The 13017-nt window shown below is 61.3% G+C and overlaps 1 protein-coding gene across 10 annotated transcripts in view; it reads right to left on the minus strand.

Annotated features, from left to right (window-relative positions):
• The window catches only part of SYNJ2 (synaptojanin 2), a 76917-nt gene that overhangs the window by 52245 nt on the left and 11655 nt on the right, over window positions 1-13017 (minus strand). For 9 of the 10 annotated variants that reach the window (XM_045572838.1, XM_045572837.1, XM_045572836.1 and 6 more), the window contains exon 2: window positions 1514-1600. The exons of the other annotated variant lie outside the window; for it this stretch is intronic. In XM_045572838.1, the coding sequence (XP_045428794.1) occupies window positions 1514-1600 (87 nt within the window). The remainder of the gene's footprint in view (window positions 1-1513; window positions 1601-13017) is intronic. 10 annotated transcript variants of the gene reach the window in all.

A 13017-nucleotide genomic window follows, 5' to 3' on the forward strand; every position in this document is an offset into this window, starting at 1 on the left:
AGTGGGGAGGAGGGGGGGGTTGGGGGAGCGGGCAGGGTAGGCACCGTGCAGGGCCACCTGCCTCCTCCGGCATCACGCCTGGGGCTGGGCCACGGGAAGGCCGCTGGGGGTGGGGCGGGCAGCACGTTTTTACGGGAAAAGCAAGCGCTGGAGGCAGCCAGGTCGGGTGTGAGTCCCAGCAGAGTGTGGGGGCGCTTCCTTCGCTGTAAAACGGTGAAGGGGCAGCCCCCACTGCTGCTCTGCAGGACTAAGGGACACAATGTGTATCGAGTCCTTGGCACGGAGCGGACTCAATCAGAGCACTTCGCCCGTGGGTGGGCAGCCCAGTGCTTCTCCTCGGCCTGCTTAGAAATTGCCACTGTCTCTGAAACCGGTGCGGCCAGTGGATGGAGCGTCAGTCTGCGGACTGAAGGGTCCCAGGTTCGATTCTGGTCAAGGGCAAATACCTTGGTTGTGGGCACATCCCTGGTTGGGGCTGTGCAGGAGGCAGCTGGTCGATGTTTCTCTCTCATCGATGTTTCTAACTCTCTATCCCTCTCTCTTCCTCTCTGTAAAAAATCAATAAAAATACATTAAAAAAAAAAAAAGAAAGAAAAGAAATTGCCACTGTCATCACTATTGTTCAGGCAAGACCAGCCCCCAGAAGACCAGAAAACGCCATTGCCATTCTGGTGGCTTCCCGTCCTCCATCCGCACGCCCCCGGCTGAGGGGGTGGGAAATGTGTGCGGGGCTGGGGAGAGCCATCGCGCCTGAAGCAGGTCAGTCGCAGCCCTTCCCATGCTGACCCAGCTCTGGCCTCGGCCCCGAACTCACTGATGGCCCCGGGCGGGCCCACACAGACCAGCCGGCTGAGACAGGGAGGGACGCGGTGCCCCAGGCTTCCCATGAGGTCCAGGAGTGCAGAGGGACCCGGTGGCCCGGGGCGGGGGGCACAAGCCCCAAGGCCGCCTGGCTGACCGTGTGGCCCCTCGAGGTCACACCAGGCAAGGACCGCCACCTGCTCCTCTAAGTCCTCTGCCTTCTCCAGCCAGACCAGGGGCCCCACTTGTGATGCACTTTCCTTCCCTGTGGCTCCCCCTCCTCCAGCCCCTGCCAGTGCCTGACGCTCAGCCCTGGTGGCTGGCTTTCCTCACCACCAATGCCCAGGCCAGCCTGTCCAGGGGGCATGGGACCTGTGGCAGAGTGCAGATCCCTTGTCAGTGACAAACACCCCCATTCACCCCCCCCAAACACACACACACACACACACACACACACACACACTGACGCTCAGATCCCGATGGGCAAACCACCAAGGGGACCTTTCTTTGCACCCAAGGCCAGAAGCAACACAGACAGGTGAGAGCTGGCTGCACTCACCTTGAACTTCCCAGCGAGGAGGAGCAGGCCCAGCAAAACAAACATTCCAAAGATCACACGGTTAAAACGCAGCGCCCGGACCTGGCAGTCCTTCCAGACTAACAAGAGGCCCTGCCCGGCGGCGCTGCCAGCTGCCGCTGTGGGGGTACTCACCGGACCCCAGCCGGAGCTGTCCCAGGCAGCCGTAGGCGTCCGTGAGCCTCCCGAACTGGCCTCTGATGACCTCCTTCTCCGCGGGCGCTGGGGAAAGCACAGCACAGACCGTCAGCGCCAGCCGGCGGCCCTGGAATCTCCCGCTCCCGCAGCCTCCCGGCCCCCGCCCCTGGAAAAGCAAACGCAGAGACAATGGCTCGGCCGGGCGAGGCGTGTGGAGGTTTGAGGTTTCACCATCAGCGAATCGCCAGGCAGCAGAGATTTAGACCTCCCCGCGAAAAGCTCGCTCTGTGCAGCGCCCACAGCTTCCGGGTGTGTGTGTGGAGGGTGGGGGGGTGGGGAGGGCTGGAGCGAGCGAGGGGCACCCCCGCGGGCCGGGCCGGAGGCACTGGGTTGGGGCGGGGAGCAGGCACTGCCCCGGGGCCCACGTGCTCAGACACAGCGGTCACCGTCCCCTGCCGGAGGGCCTGCCCTCCTAAGTGCGTCCGCCGGGGGCTTCGTCTGCTGCCCACCCCACCCCCAGGAACTGTCCACCCACAGGGGGCTGCACAGAGGCTGGGCACCCGGACACCCCAGGCTCAGTAGCGTGAACCCCAAGGGGAGCTGCATGAGCAGAAAACACCCCCCCCCCCAATTCGGCCAGAGCAGGTGGAAAGCAAAGCTGACCGAAGGAAGGACCCTCAGGGGCACTGCCAAGGACACCACAGTCACCACTGTCAGGGGACAAGTGGACAAATGCGTGAGAATGACCCTGATGCAATCTATACGTTCCTGAGCCAGGGGCTTTACTGAGGTTCCCTGCAGCGCACCCCCCCACACACACCCCCCGCCTCTGCAGGCCGGCCCTCAGCTGTGAACTGTGGACGGGGTGGGGGGGGGGGGGGGGAGCTCTGTGGGCACCACACAGAAGAGGAGGAACCGCTTCTGTCTGATTCAAAGGAAGTGTCAGATCCAACCTTGGACGCACGCAGCACGGCCCACGGGAGAGGCTGTGGACACGGGGGCCGCCCGGCCCACGGGTCACAGGCCACAGAGCACACCCCCCCCCCCACCCGGCCTGGGCAAGGAAACAAGCGCCAATAAAAGGCGCTCCGATGGTCTTCAAGCCCTGCCCCGGGGCCCCGGGGCCCACGAGTCCTGTCCCCGACCGGCTTCCTGACGCGAGCATCCTCCTGCCGGCCGCGCGGGGACCACTCAGCCGCCTGCCCGGCAGCGGTCATCCTGCCAGGGGCGCGTTTTCCTGCCGCAGCTGGACGGCTGCAAACAAGCCCGCCCACGCCGACCGCAGGCCACCGCTCCGGGGGCGCGGCGGGAAGCGAGGCTGGGGCAGCCCCCTCTGTGGGCTCCAGGGCCCTCCCTGCCGCCGCCCAGCTCCGGGGTGGCCGCCGCCCCTGCTTGAGGGGCCTCCCTCCCTCCCTCGCCCCATGGCTGCCTTCTCCCCGAGGGTCTCTCTGTCCGCTTCGCACGAGGACACGGCCTCACCCGCCCCAGCAGGACCTCCCCTCCACGAACGACCTCTCTGCGGACCCACATTCTGGGGTGAGAGCTGGGGCCTCAACAGCGGGTGGTGGGGACGCAGCTGGAGCCGTAGCCCTGGGTGATGGCTTCCCTTGGTGAGCCAGCCTGTAAGGCCCACACCCCCTGCCCCCGTCTCCCCGATAAGCGGCTCCTTCGGACCCCCCTGACCCAGCCCCACGTGCCTCAGGCCTGGCCGCCCCGGCAGCCTGCTCCGAAACCACGGGCCCCTGCCGGCCCCCCCAACTCCGTGTCCTCCTGGGTTTGGAAAAGGAGAACCCATCCTGCTCCCCTAAGGACAGCTCCCGACCCTGTGCCTACCAGCAGCGGGCAGGCCCCCGATGGAAGGGGCCCTGGGACCAGAGGGCACGCCCGCCCGCTCTGAGGGGCAGCGGTCAGTGCTGCCCGAGGCCCCCAACAGCCATGCCAGCCCAGTACCCGCAGGTCTCAGGTTTTCCAGAGAAGTGGGACAGGGCTGATTTTTTGCTGCTGACAACCAACCCCACTTATTTTAAGCACCGTGTGGGCAGACGGTACTTGCCTGCCCGTTTGCAACTTCTGTCCTGCTAATGCCTCCAAAATAGCGCGCTCCCGTCCTCCACACCTTCCTTCATTTCCTGTGGGTTTCCTCGGGAGAATGTCTTTGCTTCCCCTGCCATTGGCCGTGAACATCCAGCCTGCTGAGGGAAGTCCTCTAGGCTACTCTCCCATCCTCTCCTGCTCCTGGGCTGCTGCCATTCACCCCTACTGGGGCTGGCACAGGGGCCTGGCAGTGAGCCCAATAGGCCACCATCCCCGTACACTAGAGCCAGCCAGGCAGGCACTGGGCGCTGGCAATGGAGGGCCCTGTGCCATGGATGATGAGTGACAGTGGAGGCCACCCTGGTGGGTGGGACCCTAGAGCAGGGGAGCTGCCGAGGCACATCCACGGAGGCCTAGTTGGTGCCGGGCACCCTGTAAGCTTCCTGCCAGGGCGGACAGGCATGGGCAGTAAGCACAGGATAGACAGAGGCATGGGCTAAGGAGAAACAGTGAGCAAGGAAGGGGGGTGTCAGGTGGTGTGTGTGTGAGGGGGGTGGGGGGGAGCTTTACATCTCATGGTTTGAGAAGGCCTTGCCGCAATTGTGACTTCTGAATGCCACCCTGAAGGAGACGACAGAGAAGGCTGAGCAAAGAGAGGGCAGGGAGCATTGCAGGCCCAAAGGAGCATGTGCGAAGGCCCTGAGGCCCGTGCATTCCTGGCCATCCTGGGGCCAGAGAGGCCAGTGTGTGTGGCAGGAGTCGGCGTGGGGGACACATTATAGAGAGCCTCTGGGTCATAAAAAGCCTTGGGTTTCACGCAGGCTGCCATGCTGGGCACAGAACCCAGGGGGGTTCGGGGAGAAAGCAAGGAGACAGCTAGCAGGCCCGGCAATGGCTCAGGCCAGACACGCTAGTGGGACCGTGATGCAGCAGCGGAGTGCCGAGAAATAGTCCAATTCTGGAAACACACGCGCACACTTTTATCGTGGAAATTTCCTAAGAAAAGCAGAGTGAGTGTCATAAACCGTGTGCACCCACACACCGTGCACCACCAGCCCCACACCAGCTAGCTCCATTCACTCCTTATTTCATTCACTGCCCCCACCCGTCTCACCCCTGAGATCAGAGCCTCAGGTGTGGCCTTCAGACAGCCAGCAGCACCCAGCGTTAGCAATACCAGTTACCAGCCTCCCCCCACCCCCCCCTTCCGGCTTGGCTGAACCAGAAACTCAGGGCTGGAGGCTCGGAGCTGGTGTTGTAATGCGTCCTCTCAGTGAGAATCCTGGCCTTCCTGGCGATCCAGAGGAAACCCCGGACTTCATATCATTCCATCTCCAAATATTTCAGTAACAAGCTCCAAAAGATAAGGCTGTGTTTTTTTAAATAACCATGATAGCATTATCATCTCTAAAAGAACTTAAGCACTTCCCTTAACATCATTAACTATCTCCACACTTTGAAAAGCCGGGACAGGATCCGAGGACAGACTGGATGTGGGAGGTGAGAGGACGGGGTTCGAGGACGCTGCTCCTGTCTCCTGACCGCAGACAGGGTAGCGGCTCCACCAGGAGGGGGGCTGGGGGACCGGTCTGTGGAGCAGCAGGGGCCCAGGCTGGAGAGGGCGAGGCCAGCAGGGAAGCCGGCTGACCCTACACCCGGGTCCCCAGCAGACAGGAGGTATTTATCAGAGGCTGGGAGGTCCCGGGGTGGGGGTGGGGGGGTGAGGCTGGGAGGTCACCGGGAGTGAGGCTGGGAGGGCACTGGGGGTGAGGTTGGGAGGGCACTGGGGTGAGGCTGGAAGGTCACGGGGGTGAGGGTGGGAGGTCACGGGGGTGAGCCTGGGAGGTCACGGGGGTGAGGGTGGGAGGTCACTGGGGTGAGGCTGGGAGGTCACTGGGGTGAGGCTGGGAGGTCACGGGGGTGAGGGTGGGAGGTCACTGGGGTGAGGCTGGGAGGTCACCGGGAGTGAGGCTGGGAGGGCACTGGGGGTGAGGTTGGGAGGGCACTGGGGTGAGGCTGGGAGGTCACGGGGGTGAGGGTGGGAGGTCACTGGGGTGAGGCTGGGAGGTCACCGGGGTGAGGCTGGGGACGGGGTTTAAAGGCTGGGGAGACGGAAGAGACACGGCCTAAGGTACGCAGAGCACCCGGAGTGCGTGGTGTCCCGGAAACCTGCGGAGGGAGGAGGTGGGCAGGAGGGGTCAAGGGTCAGAGCTGCTCATGTCCTGTGACAGGAGCCACCGAGGAGCCGTTTCAGAGCAGCTGACGGGCAAAACCGTAATAAAGACAGAGAAGTGGAGACAGTGGGCAGAGACAACTGTTTTTGTAAAAAATCCTCACCTAAGGAGATACATATAATTCAACTTAGAGAGGACGGGAGAGAGAGAGAGAGAGAGACAGACAGACAGACAGACAGACATCGATGTGAGAGAGAGATCGATGGGCTGCGTCTGGTAAGCGCCCGGAACAGGAATTGAACCTGCAGCGTTTGGGTGCACGGGATGACAGGCCACAGTGAGGCAGTCTTTGAGGACCTCTGTGTGTGCACATGTGCACGTATGTGTGTGTATGTGTGCAGAGGAGAGGGAGGCTGTGGAGAGGACAGCGAGGCCAGGTCTAAGATGGGGTTCACCCAGCGTGCGCACACTAGAAAGGATCCCAGAGGTAAAAACCGATGCAGCAGGAGCGGGAGCTTACCTGGCGCCCTGCCCTGGAGAGGTCAATGGATCTCGGGCCGGGTGGGAGGGTGAGGGGGTGAGATGGCCTGACAGCCAGACAGTCCGCCCACGGCTAACAGGAGGAGGGACAGACTGGTGGGCGGGTAACTGGAAATTCTCTCCTGCTGCTTCCACCTCCTCCTCGGCTACTCCACCAGCTGAGAGTCCAGGGAGGGCAGGAGAAGAGGGAGGGGGAGAGAGCAAGGCCGGTGGGTGAGTGAGCAGGCGAAGGGGGCAGGAGAGGGACTGTGCAGAAGTGGCAGGTTCAGGGGTGGCCGTTCCAGGAGGGTCAAAGAGGGCTGGAATGGGGGAATTACGGTTGGAATGGGGGAATTACGGGGGCGAGCTGAGAAGACAGAGCTGGTGTTTGACACTGAAGGAGGAGGGACAGGGATGGCCGAGGAGGGAGTGGCTGAGCCAGAGTGAGGATGCACTCATTGGAGGAGGGGAGGTCAGGGAACCTGAGGCCAAGGTCTTCAGAAGGATCACCAGGGCAACTGAAGGGACCGAGTGGGAGGGCAGGACTCGGCCTCGGGAGACGACAGAGGAGGACGGCCCTATGTTCCAGGAGGCGGCGTGTGTGTGTGTGTGTGTGTGTGTGTGTGTGTGTGACGTGGTTCCGGAATGTGCGGGCAAAGGGTTAACGCAGCTGCCGGAGCATTTGGCCTTCGGTTCACTTTCTAGCCCTGTTTCCATGGTAACCTGATAAAAGTTGTCTATGTTATTAGACAACATGGCTTATAATAAAAATAGACCTGACTGGCCCTGCCAACGTGGCTCCGTGGTTGAGCATCAACCAATGAACCAGGAGGCCACGGTTCCATTCCCGGTCAGGGCACAGGCCCGGGTTGGGGGCTCGATTCCCAGGGGGGGCGTGCAGGAGGCAGCCGATCAATGACGCTCTTCATCATTGATGTTTTCTATCTCTCTCTCTCTTCCTCTCTGAAATCAATCAAAATAAAAAAGTGACTGGTGGAGGATCTGGAGCGAGAGAAACCCCAAGTGAACTGTCACAGCACCGGGGCCCCTGGGGGTGCCTTTGGGAGCCTGGAGCTCAGCCCTGACACAGATCCTCGGGGGTAGGGGGGGTGAGGGGAGTGAGAGTCCCCAGCAGCTCAGCCTGGCCCCCACACCAGGTGAGTGAGCACGCCAGGGCCTCACAGGGCTATGGGGCGCCTCTGGAGGAGAAAGTCAGACACCTGCCAGCGAGCCGGTTCCTGCTGGTCACACAGGATGCTGGCAGTTTGCTGCTGAGAGGAGCCCGCACAGACCCCTGGGGGGTGCTGTGCAGGAGGCTCCAGGTTGTGTGCTTTCATGGGGGAGGAGGGAGAGGAGCCTCAGGGACACGCATCCCACCCCCAGTGCAGGGGCCGAGTGGAGGGGTGTTAGGCAGCCCCACTGAGGCCTGCGGGAACCAGTGGCCGGCCCCGGGCAGAGCACATGTGGCCCCGGTCTGCTTCCCGGGACAAAGCTCTGGGGTCAGACATCGAGGCTGCGTCTGGTCTCGGGGAGCGTGGGTGCCCGGCCAGAGCCTGCTATCCCCCACCCAACCCCCCAATCCCCGCCCCGGGCAGGCCAGCAGCCCTGCTCCTGCCGGCAGCACAGGTCCCGGTAAATCTCGATCCATAATATTTCCTTTTCCCTTTCATACTATTTTCCACGATAACGCGCCATAGGAAATTCCAGCGGCCCAGCCACAGGTCAGAAAAACAAGTAGGTCAGCTAACAAAGCGCAGACGGAGGTGCCCTCCCGGCTGCATTCCTGAGCGGAATGTTAAACCATCCGCTCGCGTTTCAGGGCCTCGGGGGCTGGAAGCATCCAGATCAAGGTCGCTGCCTCCCCTGCATGCGTGCTCGCTGAGCTCGGCTCAGCGGCTCCTCCGAGTTATCCGTTTGGGGCTGCATGCGCTTCCTTCGGAAGGACACGGGCTCTCCGGCCCAGAGGCTGCGGAGCGTTGCTAAGCGCAGTGCAAATCAAAACATCAGCCTGAAACGAAGCTGAGAGCCACACAAAGCCACTCGCACCCCGCACACCGGCGCTAGACACTTCCCTGCCCTCCCCACCCCGCCCCCCCTCAAATGCCCAGCCCCCACAGGAGAGCCGGGGGGGGGGGGGTCCTCCAAACAGCGTGACCTGAGCAAATGTACTGCCGCCCGCCAAGCTGTGTGGAGCCAGAGAAAAGAGGCAGATCCTGCCTCTGCTGTGGCCACAGCTGGACGAACATCGCGGGCAGGGGCAGGGGCAGGCCGCACCCACCCTGTGGAGGTGAGGTGGGCAGGGGCCGAGGTTACTCGGCCGAAAGAAATGGCCGGCTCCTCGGACCCCGGGGCTGGAGTGCAGAGCTGGACACGAGACTTTACAGCTGAGTTTCCTTTAAAAGCCGGAATGCAGGGTTAATGTGCTCTGACATGAGATGAATGTGCTCCCCAGGCCAGGCTCAGAAGCTCAGGACTCCCCCCTGGTCAGCGGGCCGGGTGGCCGTGGGCCTCCCTCAGAGAGTCCCATCTGTCTACAAACGTGCAAGTGCTCTGCTTTATTTATTGTATTGATATTTCATTGATTTTTTACTGATTTCAGAGGGAGAGAGGCCAGTCTTCCTGGGCAATGAATGGCTCAGGGCCTGGCCCAGACCTCACTCCTGGCCTCCGTCCCTCCCCTGCCCCCAGGTTCCTCCTGGACAGGGCCGGGCGTGGCCCTTCCTCCTACAATCAGCCTCGGGTTTGCTTCCTCTGACTAACAAATTAGGTCCAGGTGCCCGAGGCTCCCCTCCCAGCTCCCATTCCAGTTTCTTCACCCTGAGACCAGCCCAACCAGTTCTGTCCTCCTTCCACAGGTGATTCTCCCCGCCCCAGGGCCGCCCAGCTCTGCCACACTCTCACCTCAGTGCGCCCTGCCTCTCACAGTTTCCACACACACACACACACACACAGACACACACATACACACACACTCACACACACACACATACACACACACTCACACACACTCACATTCACACACACGCACACACACACACATACACACACACACACTCTCTCACACACACACTCACATTCACACTCACATTCACACACATACTCACACACACACATACACACACACTCACACACACACATACACTCACACAAACACACTCACATACACACACACAAACACACACACATACACACACACTCTCTCACACACACATACACACACATACACACACTCACACAAACACACACACAAACACACACATACACACACACTCTCTCACACACACATACACACACACACACTCTCACACACACTCACATTCACACACATACACACACTCACACATACACACACACTCACACACACACATACACTCACACAAACACACTCACATACACACACACAAACACACACACATACACACACACTCTCTCACACACACATACACACACATACACACACTCACACAAACACACACACAAACACACACATACACACACACACTCACACACACACTCTCTCACACACACATACACACACACACACTCTCACACACACACTCACATTCACACACACACACACACACATTCTCTCTCTCACACACACGCACACACACACGCACGCCCTTCAGAAGCCGTGCAGTGTGAGCTATAAACTCCCCTGAGGGAGAGAGCCGCGGGAGGGGAAGTCCCCTTTCACACCTCCTTGGCCTCACTCCCGCTGTGTGCGGGTGAGCTCTGGGACCCGGACACGGGCAGGACCAGGAGAGCCGTGGCCTGAGGAAGGAGGGGACCACTGGGGGTGCGCTGGGATGGGCCCAGTGGTCTCTGGGTGCAGATAGAGGGCTTCAGGGGCGGGGCAAGGACCGGGCCTGGCTGGCCCTGCGTCAGGGAGAACAGGAGCCGGGGAGGAAGACAGCAGCGTCGGCCCCATCCCATTGGGAAGGAGGGAAGGAGGCAGAGGGAGGGAGGTGGGGGTTGGGCTTGAGAGGCTGCAGAGAGGGAGCGAGGATCCCGCCATGGATCCCATAGGGGACAGAGAGGGTGGAGGGAGAGTGGAGGAAGGGCTGGAGCCCACACCGGGTCTTGGGCTGCAGAGCCACCTGGGCAGGGTGTGCGGGACGGAGGACAGAGGAGGCAGAACAGGATGCCTGGGTCCTCGCCACCCCGGGCCCTGCCACAGCTGCTCTCAGCCTCACGCCCGGGCCTGCCCTCCTGTTCCCAGCACCGAGCAGGTGTGTCCGGGGAGGAGGCGGATCCGGGCTTGTCTGGAGGCCTGGGAAAGGGGTCAGCCCGAGGGGACGGGACGGGTGTGAGGGCGGGCTGCGGGCCAGGAGGGAAGGTGACTAAGCGAGCGCAGTGTGTCACCAGGGCCGCCGCCTGCACCACAGGAGACAGAGCAGAGTCGGCATTTCTTGTCCACCGATTAGGGCGAGGCAGAGGGCAGGGGGGCCACGTGCCCTTTTCCTTTGAGAAGTGCGATTCCGGCAACTCGCTTCTCCCAGCTTAAAGCCTCGTGCCCACAGGGTCCCATATCCCTACAAAACCCCACGGGGAGCGATTCCAGGGCTCACCGGGGCAGCCCAGGCCAGCTGTCACACTAAGGAGGCACGGAGCTGCCCTGTCAACGTGCATCACTCCTCTGTGGCTCCTCCTCAGAAGCGATTCACTTAGCCAGGTAAGGCCATGTCTGCCCTGAGCAGTGATACCCAGAGAGTCAAACCAATGGCAGACTCCCCTTGGGAAGGGGAGAGAGCCCTACGTTACGTCCTGCATTGGGTACACCCCAGAGGGATTTAAGAGTCAAGTGTAAAGAAACCCAGCTTTTCAAAGCACTAGAAGAAAACATGAGAGAAGCTTTCAGTTTGACGGTATGAAGTCTTTCTAAGGAAGCACAGGGCTCAGAGGTCACCCAAAAGAAAGCCTGGTCGGTTTAGGAAGTGTTTTTGTAACTGAGTTTAACACAGATGGAGAGAAATGAGCAAATCTGAAGTGTACGGTTCCATGGATCTTCCCACAAGGAGCGCCCCCACGTAACCAGCTCGGGATCTGGAAACAGCTGGCGGCCCCGGGCCCCGCTCTCCTCCAGCCTGTGTCCCGTGAATGAAGGGCCCCCTGCTCCCGTGTGACCTTTCCCTAATTTACCTCCTGGCTGGGTCTGCAAAGACCCCACTTCTAAATGCAGCCACACTCCGTTCCCAGGGGTTAGGACACGAGCACGCTCGGGGCACACACACCCCAGCACCCTGCTGCGAGGAGCCTGCCTTATCCAGCCACGCTCAGTGCAAGCAGACGGAGGTCATTCCGGGGGTGAGGGACAAGAGGGTGGGCTGGGAGGCCACGGGCTGGTCCTGCTGGGTGGCTGGGAAAGTCCCCCTGAAGTCACCGAGTTAGGCCTGAAGAGGAGGTGGCGGCCAGGCAGGTCTGGGGAAGAGCTGGGGCGGAGGGCAGCGGGAGGGGAGGTGCTGAGGCAGGACCCACCCAGGGAAGGGGAGTGAGCCCAGGTAGTGGGAAGAGGCTGGGGAAAGAGTGGGCAGCGGGTGCAGGCTGTGCAGGCTGGATCAGGCCACCGCGCGTGATCAGGCCACCGTGTGTGATCAGGCCACCGTGCGTGACCAGGCCACCGTGTGTGACCAGGCCACCGTGCGTGACCAGGTCACTGTGTTATCAGGCGACTGTGTGTGACGAGGCCACTGTGCGTGATCAGGCCACCGTGCGTGATCAGGCCACCGTGCGTGATCAGGCCACCATGTGTGATCAGGCCACCGTGTGTGACCAGGCCACTGTGCGTGATCAGGCCACTGTGCGTGATCAGGCTACTGTGCGTGACAAGGCCACTGTGCGTGATCAGGCCACTGTGCGTGATCAGGCTACTGTGTGTGATCAGGCTACTGTGTGTGACAAGGCCACCGTGCGTGATCAGGCCACCGTGTGTGACGAGGCCACCGTGTGTGACCAGGCCACCGTGCGTGATCAGGCCACCGTGTGTGATCAGGCCACCGTGTGTGATCAGGCCACTGTGTGTGACAAGGCCACCGTGCGTGATCAGGCCACCGTGTGTGACGAGGCCACTGTGTGTGACGAGGCCACTGTGCGGGCCTCTGGGGGTTGCTCCAGGAGGGGCAGGTGGTGGCCAGCAGTCCAAGCGAGAGAGGGCAGTGGTGGGATCACCGCAGGGCAGGGCAGGGAGGGCAGCGCAGGGAGGGTGGCGGGTTCAGATGTATTTGGCGGAGAGCGGTCCAGCCGTGCCAGTGGGCTGGATGGGGCGGCAGGAGGCAGGGGTCCAGGATGACACACAGGTCCTTGTCCTGAGCACCTGCCCCGCCCATGGGGGGGATTGCGATAAGAATGCGTTACAGGGCGGGGGGAGGGGCACAGTCCCAGACACACCTTAAAATCGGCCCATTAGCCTTTAATGGGAATTTCATTGGATTTTACTTGTATTTTTAGATTAATTGGAGAACTAATATGTTTATATTGTTGATGTTCCCATCCCAAAATGTGGTGCTTCACTAACGTTTATATCTTTCTTCTAGGAGGCATTAGGGTTTTTATTATGTTTATTCCCAGAAATGCTGTCCCTGGGAGCGGTCTGTTTCCCATCACACACTCTGATGGCTAATGACGACGTCTGGTAGAGCAGCCGGTGGTGCTGGAAGAGCAGCCAGCTTCCTGCTTCCGGAGCCTAATGGGCCAGTGCTCCCCGCCCCCACGTCCAATGGGCCAGTGCTCCCAGCCCCCAGGTCCAATGGGCCAGTGCTCCCAGCCCCCAGGTCC

The sequence above is a fragment of the Pipistrellus kuhlii genome, unplaced genomic scaffold (genome assembly GCF_014108245.1).
Source record: "Pipistrellus kuhlii isolate mPipKuh1 unplaced genomic scaffold, mPipKuh1.p scaffold_m20_p_5, whole genome shotgun sequence".
In the NCBI taxonomy this organism is placed as follows: Eukaryota; Metazoa; Chordata; class Mammalia; order Chiroptera; family Vespertilionidae; genus Pipistrellus; species Pipistrellus kuhlii.